This window comes from Bombyx mandarina, chromosome 26, assembly GCF_030267445.1.
Source record: "Bombyx mandarina strain Sakado chromosome 26, ASM3026744v2".
In the NCBI taxonomy this organism is placed as follows: Eukaryota; Metazoa; Arthropoda; class Insecta; order Lepidoptera; family Bombycidae; genus Bombyx; species Bombyx mandarina.
This window is the reverse complement of record NC_143232.1, coordinates 7,395,802-7,415,110: the sequence shown is the minus strand read 5'-3', so window position 1 is coordinate 7,415,110 and position 19,309 is coordinate 7,395,802. Positions and strand designations below refer to the sequence as shown.

The window sequence follows — 19,309 nt, the reverse complement described above, 5'->3', positions numbered from 1 at the left end:
CTACCTGGTGCTAAATGGTTACCGAGGCCCATAGACATCTGCAACGTAAATGCCGTCACCCACCTTGAGATTTAAGTTCGAAGGTGTCAGTTTTGACAGTACAACGGCTGCCCCACGCTTCAAAACGAAACACATTACTGCTTCACGGCAGAAATAGGCAGGGTGGTGGTACCTACCCGCGCGGACTCACAAGAGGTCGTACCACCAGTTATTACGCAAATTATAATTTTGCGGGTTTGATTTTTATTACACGACGTTATTCCTTCACCGTGGAAGTCACATTTGTTGAGTACGTATTTGATTAGAAAACTTGTTACCCGCCTGCGGGATTCGAACACCGGTGCATCGCTCAACACGAATGCACCGGACGTCTTTATCCTCTAGGCCACGACGACTTCAAAAGACCTACATATATACAGGGACGTCTTAAACTAGGATGGGGCCCTTGGGTACACTAGAATTTGAGGCCCTTTTGGAAAGTAAAAAAAGCGAATTATAATAACATTTTTTTTACTGAGTATGACCATTTATTATAGGTAATCAAATACAGTATGATATAATATGTGTATGATATTGGAATGCTGCTGGTTTTTTGGTTACGATTTCGATAAGGTTTCTTTCGGGATTTCTGTTGAGCAAAATCTTCTAATATAGGCATAGTATATGCCTTGTAAATACCTTCTGATTTGTGAAAAAAGTGTAATGTGCCCGACAAAAATGTTTTGAGAATAAACGTGTGAGAGAAATTGTCGGTCTTTCGGGGGCCCCTGAGAATGGGGGCCCTGGGCACGGGCCCCGTGTGCCCTTATGGTAAAGACGGTGTTGCATATATACCAGCAGTGGATGTATTCCAATTATGATGAAATGAAAGTATGTAATAATTTTATTACGTAGCGGTCACGTACCATGACTGGTAACATTTCTGTAAACGTGAATACGTTATTTTATTTGGACAGGTGAAACTAATGTCGCGAGCGCGTTTGAGATCTTCATGATACTCGACCTTGAAAATAAGACGTTGTTACCGAAAAACTGTGATGAATTGTATTTGCACGGTCTTAGTTGTACGACTGAAATATTTGATTAAGCATTAACTATAATGTCTCGAAAACATAGTCAAAAATAATTATTATAAATTCATTGTTTTCAATCGCCGAAAATGTGAGTACTTAAGAATTTTTTTCCTCAATAGGCCGTAAAGGCGCAAGTGCCCACGAGATGGTGAGTGATCACTGATGCTCACGGACATCAGCAACGCCAAACATAGCTATTAGTAGAAGCTATTAGAAGAAGTAATGCGTTTCGGTTTGAAGGGTGGGGCAGCCGTTGTAACTATACTGAGACCTTAGAACTTATCTCAAAGTGGGTGGCGCATTTACGTTGTAGATGTTCATGGGCTCCAGTAGCCACTTAACAACAGGTGGGATGTGAGCTCGTCCACCAAAAAAAATGCTATTGTTTAATTTAAATTTGAAATACGTATATTTTTATCACACATGTCGGTGTCAAATTCGCTTTTACAATGTATTTTAATAAGTAATTTTATCCGCTATTATTCGTACTGTTTGATGCCGTAATTCTGATAATTCTTTGTGTTTTGCAGATTCAAGGTTTGTTCCGTTTACCAGTTACGTACCTTATCTCGGTTATTAAATATCAGTATTAAAGTCTTTACGGCAAATTATTACAGATAAATTGGTCTGCTTTATGAAAAGCGAGTTGCTGATAGCATGACATCCACGACCACTCTGCTAGGAGTGGAGCGATGAAGAAGATGTAGGGCAGCGATTCCCAAAGTATTTAGGGCAAGAGGCCCCTTTTCAAAACCTCAGACAGTCATAGTCAGCATATTTGCTGGTGGTAGGACCTCTTGTGAGTCCGCGCGGATAGGTACCACCAACCTGCCTATTTCTGCCGTGAAGCAGTAATGCGTTTCGGTTTGAAGGGTGCGGCAGCCCTTGTAACTATACCGAGACCTTAGAATTTATATCTCAAGATCGGTGTTGCATTTACATTGTAGATGTCTATGGGCTCCGGTAACCAATTAACACCAAGTGGGCTGTAAGCTTGTCCACCCATCAAAGCAATAAAATAAGGGCGGTCCTCGGGAGCATGGGCGACCTAACGGGTGCTTCTGCACATACAACGTCAGTGCAACCACGACCACTCTGACAAGAGTGTCCGACTGAGAAGAGATACCTTAGACACATTACATTATCGGAAAGCAAAATGAAAATCTGGAAAAAAATATGGAATAGTAATGGAACGAAAATACATATATTCGCATTCGCCGAAGACCGAAAAATTTATTCGGATATTCGGAGTTCTAAGGTCTCAACTCATATCTCAAGGTGGGTGGCGGCATTTACGTTGTAGATGTCTATGGGCTCCGGTAACCACTTGACACCAACTGGGCTGTGAGCTCGTCCACCCATCTATGCAATAAAAATAAATTAGAAAAAACTTTAAAAATCCTATCCGATTTGCCAAGTTTTTCGAGTCGGTTTTTAGACCTTGTTTCCTTCTCCTTTAGTCGATCGCTCATTGCTGAGCTTCGTGAGGCGCCCGCCTGGGGCCTGTTTTTTTTTCGTAATTTGTAGACACTTATGTCGGTCAGTGGCACAGTTAAGGGCCTGGCTCAGTCCTCAGACCTCGTTTGCGAAGTATCAAATAGATATCGACCCCTTTAGCCATCCCTTCTGTAGGGATAGACGTAAATCGTTTGGAGAATAATTGAATTACATGCATCGTTTTGTATTATTTTTCTTAAATATTTATTTCTAATAGTATTTTATCAACATTAATATATTTATAAAATGATTTGTTCTGTATGACGGATTGACTAATCAACGCATACTCTAAGCAGCTGAAGCTACAAACTAAACAAATTGACAGTTTGAGAAAGCATCCACAAAAGGTTTATTGGAAATTTCACCCTTAAAGGGGTTGTATAGCTAAGAGGTTATACAGAAGTCGGACATTCTCAAAGTGAGAAGCACATGAAATTTCATTTATCTATGTACCCTGTACTTGTTTCTAGTTAGAATAAATCCAGATATTTCTTGGTTTTTTTCAAGATTTTACCACTAACAGCTTGAAAATTGACGTATTTTATAAGAAGATACATGTTTATTTACTTTTGAAAGAGACAGCGCGAAATTTAAATGAGAGCTCACATTAAATTGGATGCCCTTGGTTGTGGAAAATGTGGTTTTATTATCTCTGGGCTCTTGTTGTCGCATTGAAACGCTACGTTAGTGACGTCACAAGAAAAAATTCAAATATATGTTAAATATGAAATTGCATTCACACCTGAAGCGATAAAGACCAATTTCGAATGTGAATTATCCTTATTTCAAGATCTGCATGATACGGTCACGCTTCTGTTACTGTTTAGTTATAGTAGCACCAAAAAAATCATTAAGCGAACGGTCATTATAACTAGAGCCCCCTAATGACTTTAGGTTGGTCGAATCGAAAATACTCTATCTCTTTCTTTGACTTAGTCAATTATCTTTCCGTCTCTATCTACGCCATCAAATCCAACTGGAAGACACGTGCCATCATGGCGAGCTTAAAATATTCCTCACGACTAGTAGATGCCGGATATCGATCGCAGTACAGTACTGAAAGAACATTACTTATTCTCTAGAAGCCGAGGATAGGCAGGGATGGCGCAGGACAATCCAGGAAAAAGTTATTAAAGGAGGCCATGACGCATTCAGGATTATCGACGCAAGGAGGTTTACTGGTGGTAGGACCTCTTGGGAGTCCGCGCGGGTAGGTACCACCACCCTGCCTGTTTCTGCCGTGAAGCAGTAATACGTTTCGGTTTGAAGGGTGGGGCAGTCGTTGTAACTATACTGAGATCTTAGAACTTATATCTCAAGGTGGTTGGCGTATTTACGTTGTAGATTTAGGGGCTCCAGTAACCACTTAACACTAGGTGGGCTGTGAGTTCGTCCACCCATCTAGGCCATAAAAAAAAGGAGAAAGAGAAGCAGTCACGACACCCTCAGCATTGGAGACATCGCTGTTCTATACACAACACGGTCATTTAACCTGTAAATGGCAGACATTAACGTACCTGCGAACAAGGCCGTACAATCATGCACTCGATCCAGAGCCTCACGAAAGCGGCGAACGGTCCAAAAGTCTCCATGATGTACGCGTAGTCCGCGCCACTCAGCCTGATCATCGTCCCAAGTTCAGCATAGCAGTAGGCGCCGATCTGTAGAGTGAAAATAACTATATAAATTACGACAATCATTTCATCATCATCAGCCTGCGGCAGTCCACTGCTGGACATAGGCCTCCCACAAAGCTCGCCACTGAACCCGATCTTCGGTTCTACGCATCCAGTTACTGCCAGCTGCCTTGCGCAGGTCGTCGCTCGATCTAGCAGGAGGGTAATCATTTCGCCAATTATTTCTTATATCCAAAAAAGATAACATTATTTGGTGATCATTATTTGGTAAGTTCATGAAAAATAGCTCCATTTCGATATGAGTCGTACTAGGTAAATCAGATACTAGGTCCACCTGTTCCTAATAACAAGAAATACCTAATCCAAATACCTAATCCACATAATCTTCCTAATCTCATTCACAACCAATACTTTACTTAGCAAGCAATCTCAATCTGCCTATTCCTAATCTCAAGTTCGGAGTTCGTTATTAGGATTTGATTAATGTGATCGTTGGATCATTATTTGATTGATTAGGATTAGTCATTTAGGGATTGTGAGATACGTTGCAACGTAACGTGACATATGTTGTAACGTGAGATAGCGCAGCAACAGATGGGAGCGTATGCTGAATATTCGATTTTATGTTTTAAGAATACGAAGATTAGGTTGAACAGGTGGATTATACACTTTGACAGAATGGAATTATGTGTAGCCAAATCTCGTAAAATACTTAATACTCGAGTCTGTTCTAATAAATCCGACTCATCTGTAGTGTATATGAGTATCTGTCTCTAATTGCCATAGTATAGAGCAGGGGCTCCCAAGCTTATTTTGTCTAGTGCCCAGACTTTTACTATAAGACGCAAGAGTTAACTTGGTACCTGAGCACAGTATGTAGTACACAATGGCGCTTAGGTCCCAAGTTAACTCTTACGGGCTACATATGCCAATGAAAATTATTATTGAAACGCAACTTTATACTATTATTATTCATAATAAAACAAACAATCGATTCTAATAAAGGATTTTTTCGGATATTATCTGCGGCCAGTTTATGAAGCAAAGTGGTTTCTCTTTTTGAGCAATTAACAAGGAGATATTATACGAAGCACGAAGTCCGTCGTCATCTTGTTTAGCAGCCGCCGAAGAGAGTTTTGCTACACTTGGCTGAGTATTATACTTTATCTCCAGGTCTTTAAAATATGCTACATTCTTGTCTTTCTTATCTGGATTTATTTTATTCAAATGATCTTGCAGTCTTGAAGGCTTCATTGCTTCATTAGAAAATGTTTTTGGGGGTTTTTGGGATTTTCAATGAATCCGAATTTAATATATTCCGCACAGTATTGCCGACTATTCTTTTTTACTTTCGACATTGTTTTGTTTTGGGAAATACGTGAGTAAGTGTTGAACTTAAGTACTGGTTATCTATTACGCGCCAAAACTTCAAATGAAAATAAAATAAATATTACATAGTTAATATAGGATTGCATAAGCAGCACGCACCAACAAGAATAATACAAAGTTGCATAAACTCGTTTATTTCATTCGAAGCTTAATCGTACTCAACAAGTAGGAACAAGTATTCTATGAAGGTATTCTATTAATAAGTTATTTAACAAAAACTTGTTAAAACATAATTGCCCGCGGTCTATTATCTACGAAAATGACCTATCTAGGAATACTAATAACTATCAAAATGCCAAAGTGTGGCTGTTGCATTTTTATTTGTTTGTTTGAGTCTACTCTCATTTTGAAACGGAGCGACCGATTGACATGATTTTTATTTTATTTGTTCAATAAAACAGGACAGATTTAGAACTGTATTGAGTAATATCTTAATTAATATTAAATGCTGTTCAAAAGTTGCAGTCGGGAGTCGAGAGCTCAGTCGGTGTCCAGATGAAATTACAAATCGCCAACCCACAGATACCCAACGCCCCCATTTTTTCTAGGTCTCTTACAGCCCCTTTTTAGGTCTGCAGCGCCCATGAGGGGGCTTTATTGACCACTTCGGGAAAAGCTGGTATAGATAGTCATAATTCGGGGCCAAATGAATAGTTATGGTTTTAAATTTTTTTAAAGAATCGTCAAACATGTAGGTAAGTTCGAATGTAAGGTGTACCACTGTTTTTACTTTAATTTGCGTTATTGCTTTAAGTCAATTAGTACTTACTATAAATATACTGCACTATAGATAGACCAATAGACCAACAATGTATAGTATAAGTATACGGGCGGAAGTCGAGCGATCAAATAATACATTTTTAAATATGATAAGATGTAAACGTACTATGAAGCTAACCTTCCCAATGAACCTGTCACCGTGCGATAAGAATCACATGACAGCAATATAAACATTTACGAGGCACGACCGGCTGCGGAATTAGACAATCTGCATTCTCTGAATACACTGTACCAGAACCTCTCTCTGTGGCCTCTTATCCGGTCGCGAAAGAGGCCTGGTGGACCAGGTATGGGCTGATGTCACTCTGCCCGATTATTTTTTTATGCTTTATATAATAGACAGTAAAGGCGGACTTAATGCCATAGACATTCTCAGACAGTCTACCTTAGGGGGATGCAGAGATGAACCTTGGTAGGTGTAGTGTGATAGTGATATTACTTAAACATATGTGTATATTATTATATAACATACATAATATTTATAGATACAAATCATCATCATAATCGGTTGCTCTTGGCAGAACAGTCGTGGTCATGTGGAGTTCTTGCTCATTAAAGCCTTGACAGATATGTTTTCCACAGTTTGCGAACCGAGGCCCGGCGCACACACTCGTTATGTGGGGTTTCAGTAAGGTCTTTCACCTGATCAGTCCAACGCATGGGGATTCGTCCACGAGATCTCTTACCATTGACCCTACCCTGAACAACAAGTTTCTCGATAGACTCTGCTGGCCGACGCGATGCAATATATATGATATTGTATAGATACAAATACTTGATTTCTAATTGCGGGGATCGATTCTAATTTTTTTATTTCTTATTATTTATGAATAAGTTATTTGATGTGAATACATTGTACCGGTACCATTGGACCGGGTATGGGCTGATGTCACTCTACCCGACTTCTAATTGGGCCCGATTCAATTTTTTTATTTGGTATTATTTAGGAATAAGTTATGTGATGGCAATAAAAGCTAATTTCTCTGTTTGAACTCTTGTTTAGTATTCAGATTTAATGATTTTCGATGTTCCCGAAATTTTACAGTTCTATTTGCACGCGGAAAGATAGTCTGTTAGATTGTTTGACTTGGTAAATTCTACACTAAAACAATGTAAAATAAAGTTCAAATCGACCCGGCAAAATATGTTGGTTTGTGTAAATGGCGATAGAGTTGATTATGAGTTATGGCCCCCTTGCCTACTTCTGCCGAGAAGCAGCTACGCGTTCCAGTATATATGCTGTCCAGATCGAGACTTCGACTCCGGGTTTCATGGTGAATAATCGCAGTTTTTTTTATTACGCTTATATGTGTGGAGGAGCTCACAGCCCACCTGGATTTAAGGGGTTACTGGAGCCCATAGACATCTTCAACGTAAATACGCCACCCACCTTGAGATATAAGTTCTAAGGTCTCAAGTATAGTTACAACGGCTGCCCCACCCTTCAAACCGAAACGCATTACTGGTTCACGGCAGAAATTGGCAGGGTGGTGGTACCTACCAACAGTATCTGTCTAAGGGCTCCGGTAAACACTCAACACCAGCTCGACCCGAAGTTCGATGCTCATATTCAGCATAAAAAACAAACCTTACTAAACAATAACCTAAACTATAACCTAATCTAAAAATATGAAACATATAAATAGCAATTTTAAAAATGATCCATTTATACCTAATATTTTATATAATTATTTTTATTAATACGTCGAGAGGTATTTAATCAAATTAATTTTAGCCGATAAAGAAGCTTGTACACTTAGTCTGATTTCCCCAGACGTTGACTAATAGAAAGAAATAATGAATTCCCGAGATATCTTGTTATTTGGGTATTCGTTTGAAAAGCTGGGCACTAATCATGTTGATTGCGAAAAGGAAATTACTCAAGAATCAAACTAATACTGCTTGTAAGGCATCTTGTGAGCACACAATGGTAGGTACCATTGCCATTTCTGCGCTAAAACAATAATGCGTTTCGGCTTGAAGGGTGGGGTAGCCGTTATACTAAAAAAACTAATTAAGAACTCATGTCTCAAAGTGAGTGGCAGCCAATGCCGTCTTTACCATAAGGGCACACGGGGCCCGTGCCCAGGGCCCCCATTCTCAGGGGCCCCCGAAAGACCGACAATTTCTCTCACACGTTTATTCTCAAAACATTTTTGTCGGGCACATTACACTTTTTTCACAAATCAGTAATCAGAAGGTATTTACAAGGCATATACTATGCCTATAATAGAAGATTTTGCTCAACAGAAATCCCGAAAGAAACTGTTATCGAAATCGTAACCAAAAAAACCAGCAGCATTCTAATATCATTAATGACATATTATATCATACTGTATTTGATTACCTATAATAAATGGTCATACTCAGTAAAAAATGTTATTATAATTCGCTTTTTTTACCTTCCAAAAGGGCCTCAAATTCTTGTGTGCCCAAGGGCCCCATCCTAGTTTAAAACGTCCCTGGTGGCAGCATTTACGTTGTTGATATCTATGAGCTGACTGACCACTTAGATGACAGGAGCTCGTCCATACATCTCTCTCTATCTCTCTCTTCGTCGCTTCCTCATTACTGAGGGTCGTGATCACCTTGGTCTAGTTTTTGCATAAGCTTCCTCCAATTTTGCCTGCATTCGGCCTTCTTATATTCCATACATCTAAACAATAAAAATAATAACTAAACAAGAAAAATTAAAAACTCAATCTACAGAACTCACCATACTAAAAACTCCTGAGGCAATCCAAACAAGAAGACTAGCGTTCACGGATCCTGTATACTTGAGGACTCCAGTTGGCGATACGAAGATTCCACTTCCGATAATGGAGCCGACGATAACCGTGCACCCGTTCAGCAAAGACATCTTGGCTTCCAGAGCCCCCCCGTCCTTGCTGACGTTATCGCCCTCCATTTCCGAGTTTAAGGCTTCGCTGTCATATTTGTCTTCTTGTTTCTTTTTTCGCGACCTTTGGGTAATACAGTACAATTAATAATTGAATTGTTTAAGGTGCGTGTTTTATTTATTTATTAATACGCTTATATTAGCTTCATACGTATGTAACGGAATCTTTGAACATGATTTTGACCCCCTTCAAAACGTCGGATTAACTTGAAAATTGGCATAGGTACTTGTTAAGGACCGATGACGATTCAATATTTTAAGCAGTTTGATCCGTTATCCTAACTAGGATAATCAGAATTAGCGATTTTTGTTTTCCTGAAATTCGAAGTGTCTGCGTCAAGACCAAAAAGGGAAACTACCAGGCTCGCCGATCACCTATTTCTCGGATAAGTTACCGACTGATTCAAATGAGATTTTTGAATTTGATAAAAATGAAATTCAACTAAAAAATGAAAAATAAATAATAGTTTAAAAAAAACTTAAAACATTCGCTTTTATAGAAAATCTAATAAAAAAATAGAAAACAAATTTGAATTAAGAATAGTCTAAGAAAAAATTATTTTACTGTAAAAAAAAGCGTAGGATGCATGGTATCAATAGTTATAAATATTTTGATAATATCGTCGTCGTGGCCTAAAGGATAAGACGTCCGGTGCATTCGTTGTTGCGATGCACCGATGTTCGAATCCCGCAGGCGGGTACCAATTTTTCTAATGAAATACGTACTTAACAAATGTTCACGATTGACTTCCACGGTGAAGGAATAACATCGTGTAATAAAAATCAAACCCGCAAAATTATAATTTGCGTAATCACTGGTGGTAGGACCTATTGTGAGTCCGCACGGGTAGGTACCACCGCCCTGCCTATTTCTACCGTGAAGCAGTAATGCGTTTCGGTTTGAAGGGTGGGGTAGCCGTTGTAACTATACTGAGACCTTAGAACTTATATCTCAAGGTGGGTGGCGCATTTACGTTGTAGATGTCTATGGGCTCCAGTAACCACTTAACACCAGCTGGGCTGTAAGCTCGTCCACCCATCTAAGCAATAAAAAAACAATAAAAAAAATAAAATATCCTGGAAAGCACCAATTACGATATTATTTTTGTATCCATGGAAATGAGATTTACTGTAAGATAAAATTCGCAGTGTTTGCGTTCAATGTAATGCCAAACGTAGCAGGAGACCGTTGTCCGCGGTCTCTTGATACCGCGTATTCCACGCTCCAGCTGATCCTTAATTGCAATACAACAACGGCCGTCTGGTGTAGTGGTAAGTGACATGGTCACTACACAAGGGGGTCGCGGGTTCGAATCCCGCCAAGGGAAGATATTTGTATGATAAATATAAATGTCTTTTCCAGGGTTATGGATGTATATTAAAATATATGTATGTGTATAATAAAAATCTTACATTTATTTCCGTTATCTGGTACCTGTAACACAAGTTCTTTACGAACTTATCACGGGACCAGTTAAGGTGGTGTGATTGTTAGTAAATATTTATTTATTTATTTATTTAATACATTGCATGCAATTAAAAATACATTATTTTAGTTCTAATTTCTATAAACGATTGCTAGGTATAAGCGTGTTATGAAACATCAACGCATCATGTTTATTTATTGTGATTTCGTTTTGTATAACAAGGCATAGTTTGATTTGAATTAATATTAACAAGATGATGACCGAGCTTTGCTCGGATTTTTTTTTGATAACGCCATCTTGTTGTGTCTTTAAAGCGGTTAGTTGCCCTCAATTAAGAAAAATAGCATTATTATTCGCCAATAGATGTCGGGAAGGGTTGATTATTGAAAACACGAATAAAACAACATTTTCTGAAAATAAATCGTAGCTAGATCGATTTGTCATCCCCGAAATCCTCTGTTTACTAAATTTTATGAAAATCGTTGGAGCCGTTTCCGAGATTCAGATTATATACATATATATTAATATACAAGAATTGCTCGTTTACAGGTATAAGATTTTGAAAAAACGGCGTCACACAATCTACCCTCTTCGTTTCATAAAATGTATTTTCTGATTTACCTTTTATGGTGAAGACGCTGTGTCAGAGCCGCACTACCGATCTTCCCGACCATGTCACACGAGTAATGCGACCCAAGAATAGATATAAATTGAAAAGATCCGCTTTAGGCATACGATACGAGCCGAATTACAAACGATTGAATAGTTCGTCTTGTGTATATGAATGTTGCAAGGTTATTGAACTGATTGATTTCATTGAATGTTTTGATCATTTTTTATTATCTAACACTTGTGCGCACGAATTAGACCTAACTATACGAACTAGACTATAGTATTGGCCTAATAACATTAAAAACGAATTTAAACAGCGGCATCTACTTATTTTGGTGAATATCATCATAAATCGTGTAGGTTCAGTGCTGTTTATTGTAGGGAAAGCATGGAGTTTTATGTTTGGACCGGTTTCCCATCCACAAGCATTCTCACTCTCCCTTCGGTCATTGCATAGAGCTGAGAGTCGTGATCTTTGCGGAGCCTTTATCAAGAGTCGATAATACTTTATACTAGTGTGAAGTATGTTCAATCCATACTAATATATAAATCTACAGTGGTTTTTACGCATGTTCCGTTACAACTACTGAACAATGCATTCGATTGACTTGAAACTTGGTATCCACGTAGAAAATATATGTACTTAATGGATAGGTTAATATTTATATGAGTGTTGGACTCCCTAATAATAATGACAATAAATAATAATGTTAATTTTAAATTCCCAACGAAGCGGGCGAGTATGGCTAGTATTCCAATAAAATCTCAGAAACGACTGAATGATCTTTTCCGTCTAATAAATCAATTTCCAAAACACAAGTAACATGTACAAGCTAATGAAATGTTGTTGCTGATTATAAGACGTATTCGACACCAGAAGTAGGTACTATGAGAGAATTTCGATTAATAATATTCACAATATGACTGACCCAGCGGTGCAGTGGTTAGCGGCCCTCACTATTGCGCCGTGGGTCGTGGGTTCCATTCCCACTCGGGCAAACATTGTGTGATGAACAGGTTTGCTCTTTCTCTGGGTGGTTATTATCTACATATGTACATATTTAAACATATAAGTATGTTTCTGAGTCTCTGGTACCCTTATTACAGGGAATCCTAAACTGGGCCGGACGACCGTGCGTGATTTGTTCCCAATTATTATTATTATTAGTTATTATTATTGTTTTTCTTATTGCTTAGATGGGTGGACGAGCTCACAGCCCACCTGGTGTTAAGTGGTTACTGGAGCCCATAGATATCTACAACGTAAATGCGCCACCCACCTTGAGATAAGTTCTAAGGTCTCAGTATAGTTACAATGGCTGCCCTACTCTTCAAACCGAAAGCATTACTGCTTCACGGCAGAAATAGGCAAGGTGGTGGTGCCTACCCGTGCGGACTCACAAGAGGTCCTACCACCAGTGTATTATTCATTAAACGTCTATTACATAACAAAATAAAACGATTACGACGCGCTGCAAGCATCTTAAAGAAACTACAGACCATACTATTTACTGCTGCTCTTAAAACCACAGACCATATTGTTTTAATTTTTCTTTTATGACGTTTTGTCTTTATAGACTAAATTGTAAATTAATAATAAGAATTCAAATTATTAGACACTTTTTGAATCTCAGTCGTCAACTCAACTCTAAGCAGGCAACTCAAGAAAGCCACAAGTAGCCCACTTTCTAGGCTCATCATCCATCCGACGGCGGTACCATTACACTCTCACTAAATTACGACTAACAAAAAACATAACTACAAGTACCCATAAGAAATAATGAACTTAATCATTATTACTATACTATAATAAAAACAATTTAATAATTCTGATTATTCTTTTCTCAATAAGCTCTCCAATCAATCACCAATCAGTTTTTTTTCAATCTACATAATTTATAATAATATATAATTATAATCTGTGGTTTATTAGTCGTTTGAATTGTTACAAAAATAAGACACGACTTAAAAGTCTTAGTGACCAGGTCATAAAATCCCTTAAAAAAAAAAGATGTCACCAGCGCAACGGTTTAGTAGTTTGCGCGGGAATTTTGAAAAATAATGGAATTTTTCCGTCTCAAAACAGGTTTTATAATGTCATCAGATTTTTTTTCTCAGTGACTTTAATAAAAAGCAAAAGTGTTATTGTTACAATTTCCTAGAATGTTTCCGAATGAAAACCGAACCGCAAAAACTGTACAGTTATCTATACAATAAAATGAGTCACACCACGACTAATCTGAACAGGAAAGAAATCACATTTTGTAGTACCGTTATTACAAAAAAAAATGTGCTGAAAGATTTTAGTGGATATTTAATCTTTTGGTACTAAACGATAACACAAACTTTTCAGTTTTTTGTTCAGTTAAATATTACTTATGATAAATTTGTCTTTTTTGGCATTTTAGTTCGAATAGGTTCAATTAAGATAATGTTTTTGATGGTTCTTTAAATATGACTAGACTTTCACTGATAAGTAGCTGATGATATAAGGAGTAAGTTAGGCTACTTTTTTTAGACAAGCTTCGCCTCGCGGCGTCACCCGCGGTGCGAAAATAACCGCGGGTCTCAGCTAGTCCACAATATTAGTACAGGCATCAATTACAGAAAGCTCAATAAAAGATAAACTATGATAAATAAAATCATAAGTATATCAAAATTATACATCGAGGGGTGAAAGGTTATTTGGTTTAAGCGACATTTTTGCAACTTTACAGGAGAGCCATTTAAAGTTTAAAATTTGGAAAAAAAAATCATAACAAAAAAACTTCTTTAGCTATTGAAATGAGGTAAGCTTCATTGAAGTTCAATTAAAAACAACGAACTGTTGATACTAATACCCAATAAAACGGGCGTTTAATTACAAAGATAAATGTCGCGTATAAGCCAAACGTCGCTAAAACCAAATACCATTGCGCACCTCGATATATAAACTAAATGGAAAAGGATATTGTTGAATTTAAATTTTAAATTTACTGTTGTAAAAGTGAGACCTTACAACTCATGTCTCAATATACCCAACTTTGTAGACATTTACGTTGTAGATGTCTATGAGCTCCGGTAACCACTTAACACCAGGTGGAACGCGAGCTCGTAAGCCCATCTAATAAATAAATAAATAAATAAAACAGTGTTCAAGTCGTTTCGAATTTATTATTCCAAGTATCCCTAATGTTTTCCTGTTTTAGACAATGTTATCAGAACAAATAAGAGCGTAGTTTCAATCATTTTTATGAGCGCTTATGAGGCTAAGGCTTTCTTTTTTATTTTATTTTTTATTGCCCTTGTAGGCAGACGAGCTTACGGCCCATCTGATGGTGAGTGGTTACCGTCGCCCATGGACTTCAGCAATGCCAGGGACTGAGCAAAGCCGCTGCCTACTAATCTTTTCTTTCGTCTGTCTCGAATAGTTTACAGCTAATCAAAATTGTGGTCACGGATGACTCACTCGCCCAGCCGTCCGTGACCATGCGAATGTAAGCAGTATATCTTTTTATACATACTATTATTAAAAAAACATGACCAATATCTTACAAATACAAACGGCAAGTTATAAAAGCTATAAAAGTCGTAATCTCTCTAAAACTTCCAAATTTTACTGGTGGTAGGACGTCTTGTAAGTCCGAATAGGTAGGTACCACCACCCTTCCTATTTCTGCCGTAAAGCAGCAATGCATTTCGGTTTGAAGGATGGGGCAGCCGTTGTACTGTACTGTAATTAACGGGGACTTTAGAACTCAGGTCTCATGGTGGGTGCGGCATTTACGTTGTAGATGTCTATGGGCTCCGGTAACCACTTGACATTAGGTGGGCCGTGAACTCGTCCACCCACCTAAGCAATAAAAATATATTTTTTTTAAATGAAAGCCGTCTCGACCGTTGTAAATAATGTCATACAATTAATAAAATTTAGCTATTCAAAGGGGAAAAGCCGCCAGTATCTCCGGAACCTTTCCTAAAGGGACTCATTTTTATAATATATTTTAGTCACTATAAAAAAAAATTTCTAAGGTTTTTAGTTTTAGGTTCATTTTTCTGTATATTTTAAGATGTAATTAATAAACTAGAAAGTAATATTTCTGGACTCGAATGGCGACGTCAGAAGAAGAAAACTCCAGAAGCCATCACAAAGTCAAATAGCATTAACTTGGCTACGACAGCTTTCGCCCGTAGCGCATTACTACGAGATGCTACGAAAAAAAGGGCACACGTAGCCAGGTTACAAACATACAACAAGGGCCCACAGTTTACGCGTGCCCAAACTGCGTATATGTCAGCTCTTTAATCATAGTATGATTCGGTAAAGAATCGGAGCTATGTAATAAATAAAAATCGATTTTTGTGGTAATCAATTTATTTTTCGAACGTCAATTAGTAATTTGAATTTCTATAATAATACTTTTCAGCTATTAGTGATTGCACAAATATCAACAAAAAACGACCGCTTCCCTAAAATCAGGTCAAAAAAAAATTACATTCATAGCAACGGTCGTTGTCCATACAGCCTGTAATTTAAACATGTCGTCGCTGTCAAACCAAAATCTGCTATGTGCAAAAACTCTATTTTGAATTAACGAGTAAAAATATTTTCGTATAAAATTTTATATGAAGGTGAATTTTTAAGAACTATAATATCAAATGAAAGCTATAGATAAATATTAAAGCTATAGATACATAACAGTTTTTTTTATACGGTACATAGGGCTGTGAGCTATACGAAAAGATCAAAAAGTAAAAATCTCAAAAAGTGCACATTGGTTTTGGTTGGACAACGACGATATGATGCATCCAATTTCTTTCATTGAGCATCCAAAATCATGATCACGTCCGATATTTTCTATCAACACACGATTCCTGATTTTTTCTATGCAGTAAAAAATCGTTACCGCCCTTATCTTGGTGATTTTGTTAGTAAATAATCATTAAATTTTATTAACCTTTATCTTAATATGATCAAGGTCCAACTTGTTTATAGTGTAATTATCGTTCGGAACGGATCGTTTGGAACCCGTGGGTTTGCGGAGGGACTTCGCTTCTCTCTGGATTTTGTAACGCATGTTCCATGAGGAGTGCTCTGAGGAATTATTTGAGATGATTCCATCATCTCGTTTTTACTATCGCACCGCCCGCCACCGAAGTAGAGTTCATCCATACTACCTGGAGCCACTGCGTTCATCCACAGTGCGTTTCCAGAGATCTTTTTTGCCACGTACCATCCGGCTATGGCATGGGCTCCCCTCCACGGTGTTTCCCGAGCGCTATAACTTGTCCTTCTTCAAACGAGGCTTGTGGAGAGTACTGAACGGTAGGCAGCGGCTTGGCTCTGTCCCTGGCATTGCTGAAATCCATGGGCGACGGTAACCACTCACCATCAGGTGGGCCGTGTGCTCGTCTGCCTACAAGGGCAATCAAAAAAATGTAATATACCATTATCTGCTGAATATTATTTATTTCGCCTTTTCTATTGTTTAGATAGATAGACGAGCTCACTGCCCACCTAGTGTTAAGTGGTTACCGGACCCCATAGATATCTACAACGTTAATGCCACCACCCACCTTAAGATATAAGTTCTAAGGTCTCAGTATAGTTACAACGGCTGCTCCACCCTTCAAACCGAAACGGATTACTACTGCTTCATGGCAGAAATAGGCAGTGTAATTACCCGTACCCTTAAAGAGGTCTTACCACCAGTACGATTCAGCCAAGAAATTCAACGATTCAGAATGTCGTATTTGAAAAAAATACTGTTCAAACTTAAAAAATATGCTCCAGATAAAGATATTTGCTCCGAAGGTGAAGTTAAGCCACAACTGAAGCCTATCTTGAAGACAAACGTGGTCGTAGTCATTTATTATCGCTATAGAAGGCGACTACTTTGAAGAAGATATACGATAATTTCTAAACAAATATAATGTTTTACTTTGTTAGTCCTTTTTTTTGTTTTTTTTTTAATTCTTCGAATAAAGTAAATCTGACCCTTTGCCTATATCTGTATCTTTATCGAGTTGACAATAAACCGCACTTACTGGTTTAATTATAGTCAAGTAATTATTTACTTTTCTCTCATATGGTAATTAGTACTTAGATTATTTAAAAAATCATAGAACAATCTAGTAAATTTCAAATAATCCACAATGAGACGCATGCAAAACCAGACGGTGGCTTATTATTGCTCTTACGTCAGTATTGTAAGGTCCGCGAGCTACACGAGAAAATAAAACGAAATTAATTCACATAGGTCTTTTTATATTCGGCACAAAGAACGATTCGAGTCTCGTTGGACTGGAATAGGGTTGTCCAAGGCCGAACACTCATTTCAACAGTCTTTTTAAAAAAAGAAATATAATAAGGTAGATTGAGTATTTTTCGGCCAATTGGTACGTATTAAGTGTCGTCGCGTATAGATAAATTCGAGTCCTGTGTGTTTAGTGCGAGTTTCTTAACGTTCTCGATGGCGCAAATGTTTTTTTTTATTTGCTTTGATGGATGGACGAGCTCACAGCCCACCTGGTGTTAAGTGGTTACTGGAGCCCATAGACATCTACTATGTAAATGCGCCACCCACCTCGAGATATAAGTTCTAAGGTCCCAGTATAGTTACAACGGCTACCCCACCCTTCGAACCGAAACGCATTACTGCTTCACGGCGGAAATAGGCAGGGTGGTGGTACCTACCCGTGCGGACTCCCAAGAGGTCCTACCACCAGTGATTACGCAAATTATAATTTTGCGGGTTTGGTTTTTATTACACGATGTTATTCCTTCACCGTGGAAGTCAATCGTGAACATTTGTTGAGTACGTATTTCATTAGAAAAATTGGTACCCGCCTGCGGGATTAGAACACAGGTACATCGCTACATACGAATGCACCGGACCTCTTATCCTTTAGGCCACGACGACTTCAAATTGTTAACCCAATTTTATATGCAGTTGGAATAGCGCCCCTAGCGGCAAACGTACGCAAACGATCCCATTCCATACAAATATGAGCTAACTTTTACGATATCGAGAACGTTAAAAAACTCGCACTAAGCACACTGATGGCTGTACCTAATAAATTCTTGCTCCTGATTGTTCCTGGTTCAAAGGCATAGGCAACTGAATGTCTTGTCGGATCTTCTCAGGGGGTCGCGATTCCAATTCTTTAACCCTTAAAGCTGTACGGAAGCGCTAGGACACTTGCTACCTAATCTCCCCTCTGTTAATCATCGAGTTCGCTCACCCGACCTCATGAAGACAGAAAGGCGTCCGTCTGGATCTAGCTTTTGGGGAAATATACGACAAAGGGAAGATCTTCCACCGAGCGGCTGATAATGCTCGGTAGACCGACGGTCCGAATGTTGTTGTTCGGAACTTGTATATATGCGCTTTATCTTGAAAATGTCGTAAGCGAGATTCAGGCATCTTTCAATTATCTTGCGTTGTATGATGGCTACCCGCCACAAGCTTTTATTTTTTATTGCTTACATGGGTGGACGAGCTCACAGCCCACCTGGTGTTAAGTGGTTACTGGAGCCCATAGACATCTACTATGTAAATGCGCCACCCACCTCGAGATATAAGTTCTAAGGTCTCAGTATAGTTACAACGGCTGCCCCGCCCTCCGAACCGAAACGCTGCTTCACGGCGGAAATAGGCGGGGTGGTGGTACCTACCCGTGCGGACTCCCAAGAGGTCCTAGCACCAGTAATATTACTAAGTTTATTACTAAGTTTCCAAACATAATTATCATATAAAACCGAGATACTGTTATAATTTTAAAAACAAAATGCTCACACAAATAAATGCTATTGACCTTAACGAGATCGAGCCGAATCAATCAGGAACTTTTGGTCACAACACAAAGGACGGATTTCGTCGAGATCACAATATGAATGTTCCGTGACCCAGTAACCTGCTGCTTGATAATAGTTAATAATAAAACCGTTTTTATTACTCAGATTTTAGCAATGAATTTGCTTGAGAACCGCTCTGGCGTTATGTCATGAAATCG

General features: G+C 38.4%; 1 protein-coding gene across 2 annotated transcripts in view; it reads right to left on the bottom strand.

Annotated features, from left to right (window-relative positions):
- The window catches only part of LOC114241471 (Y+L amino acid transporter 2), a 42,048-nt gene that overhangs the window by 16,069 nt on the left and 6,670 nt on the right, over nt 1-19,309 (bottom strand). Inside the window, exons 1-3 of one of the 2 annotated variants that reach the window (XM_089738764.1) lie at nt 11,324-11,437; nt 9,093-9,339; nt 4,088-4,231 (exon numbers count right to left, since the gene is read on the bottom strand). In XM_089738764.1, coding sequence (XP_089594890.1) covers nt 4,088-4,231; nt 9,093-9,339; nt 11,324-11,376 — 444 coding nt within the window. In that variant the 5' untranslated portion in view covers nt 11,377-11,437. Of the gene's footprint in view, nt 1-4,087; nt 4,232-9,092; nt 9,340-11,323; nt 11,438-19,309 lie in introns of those variants that run through there. The other variant, XM_028172300.2, reaches the window with a different exon arrangement.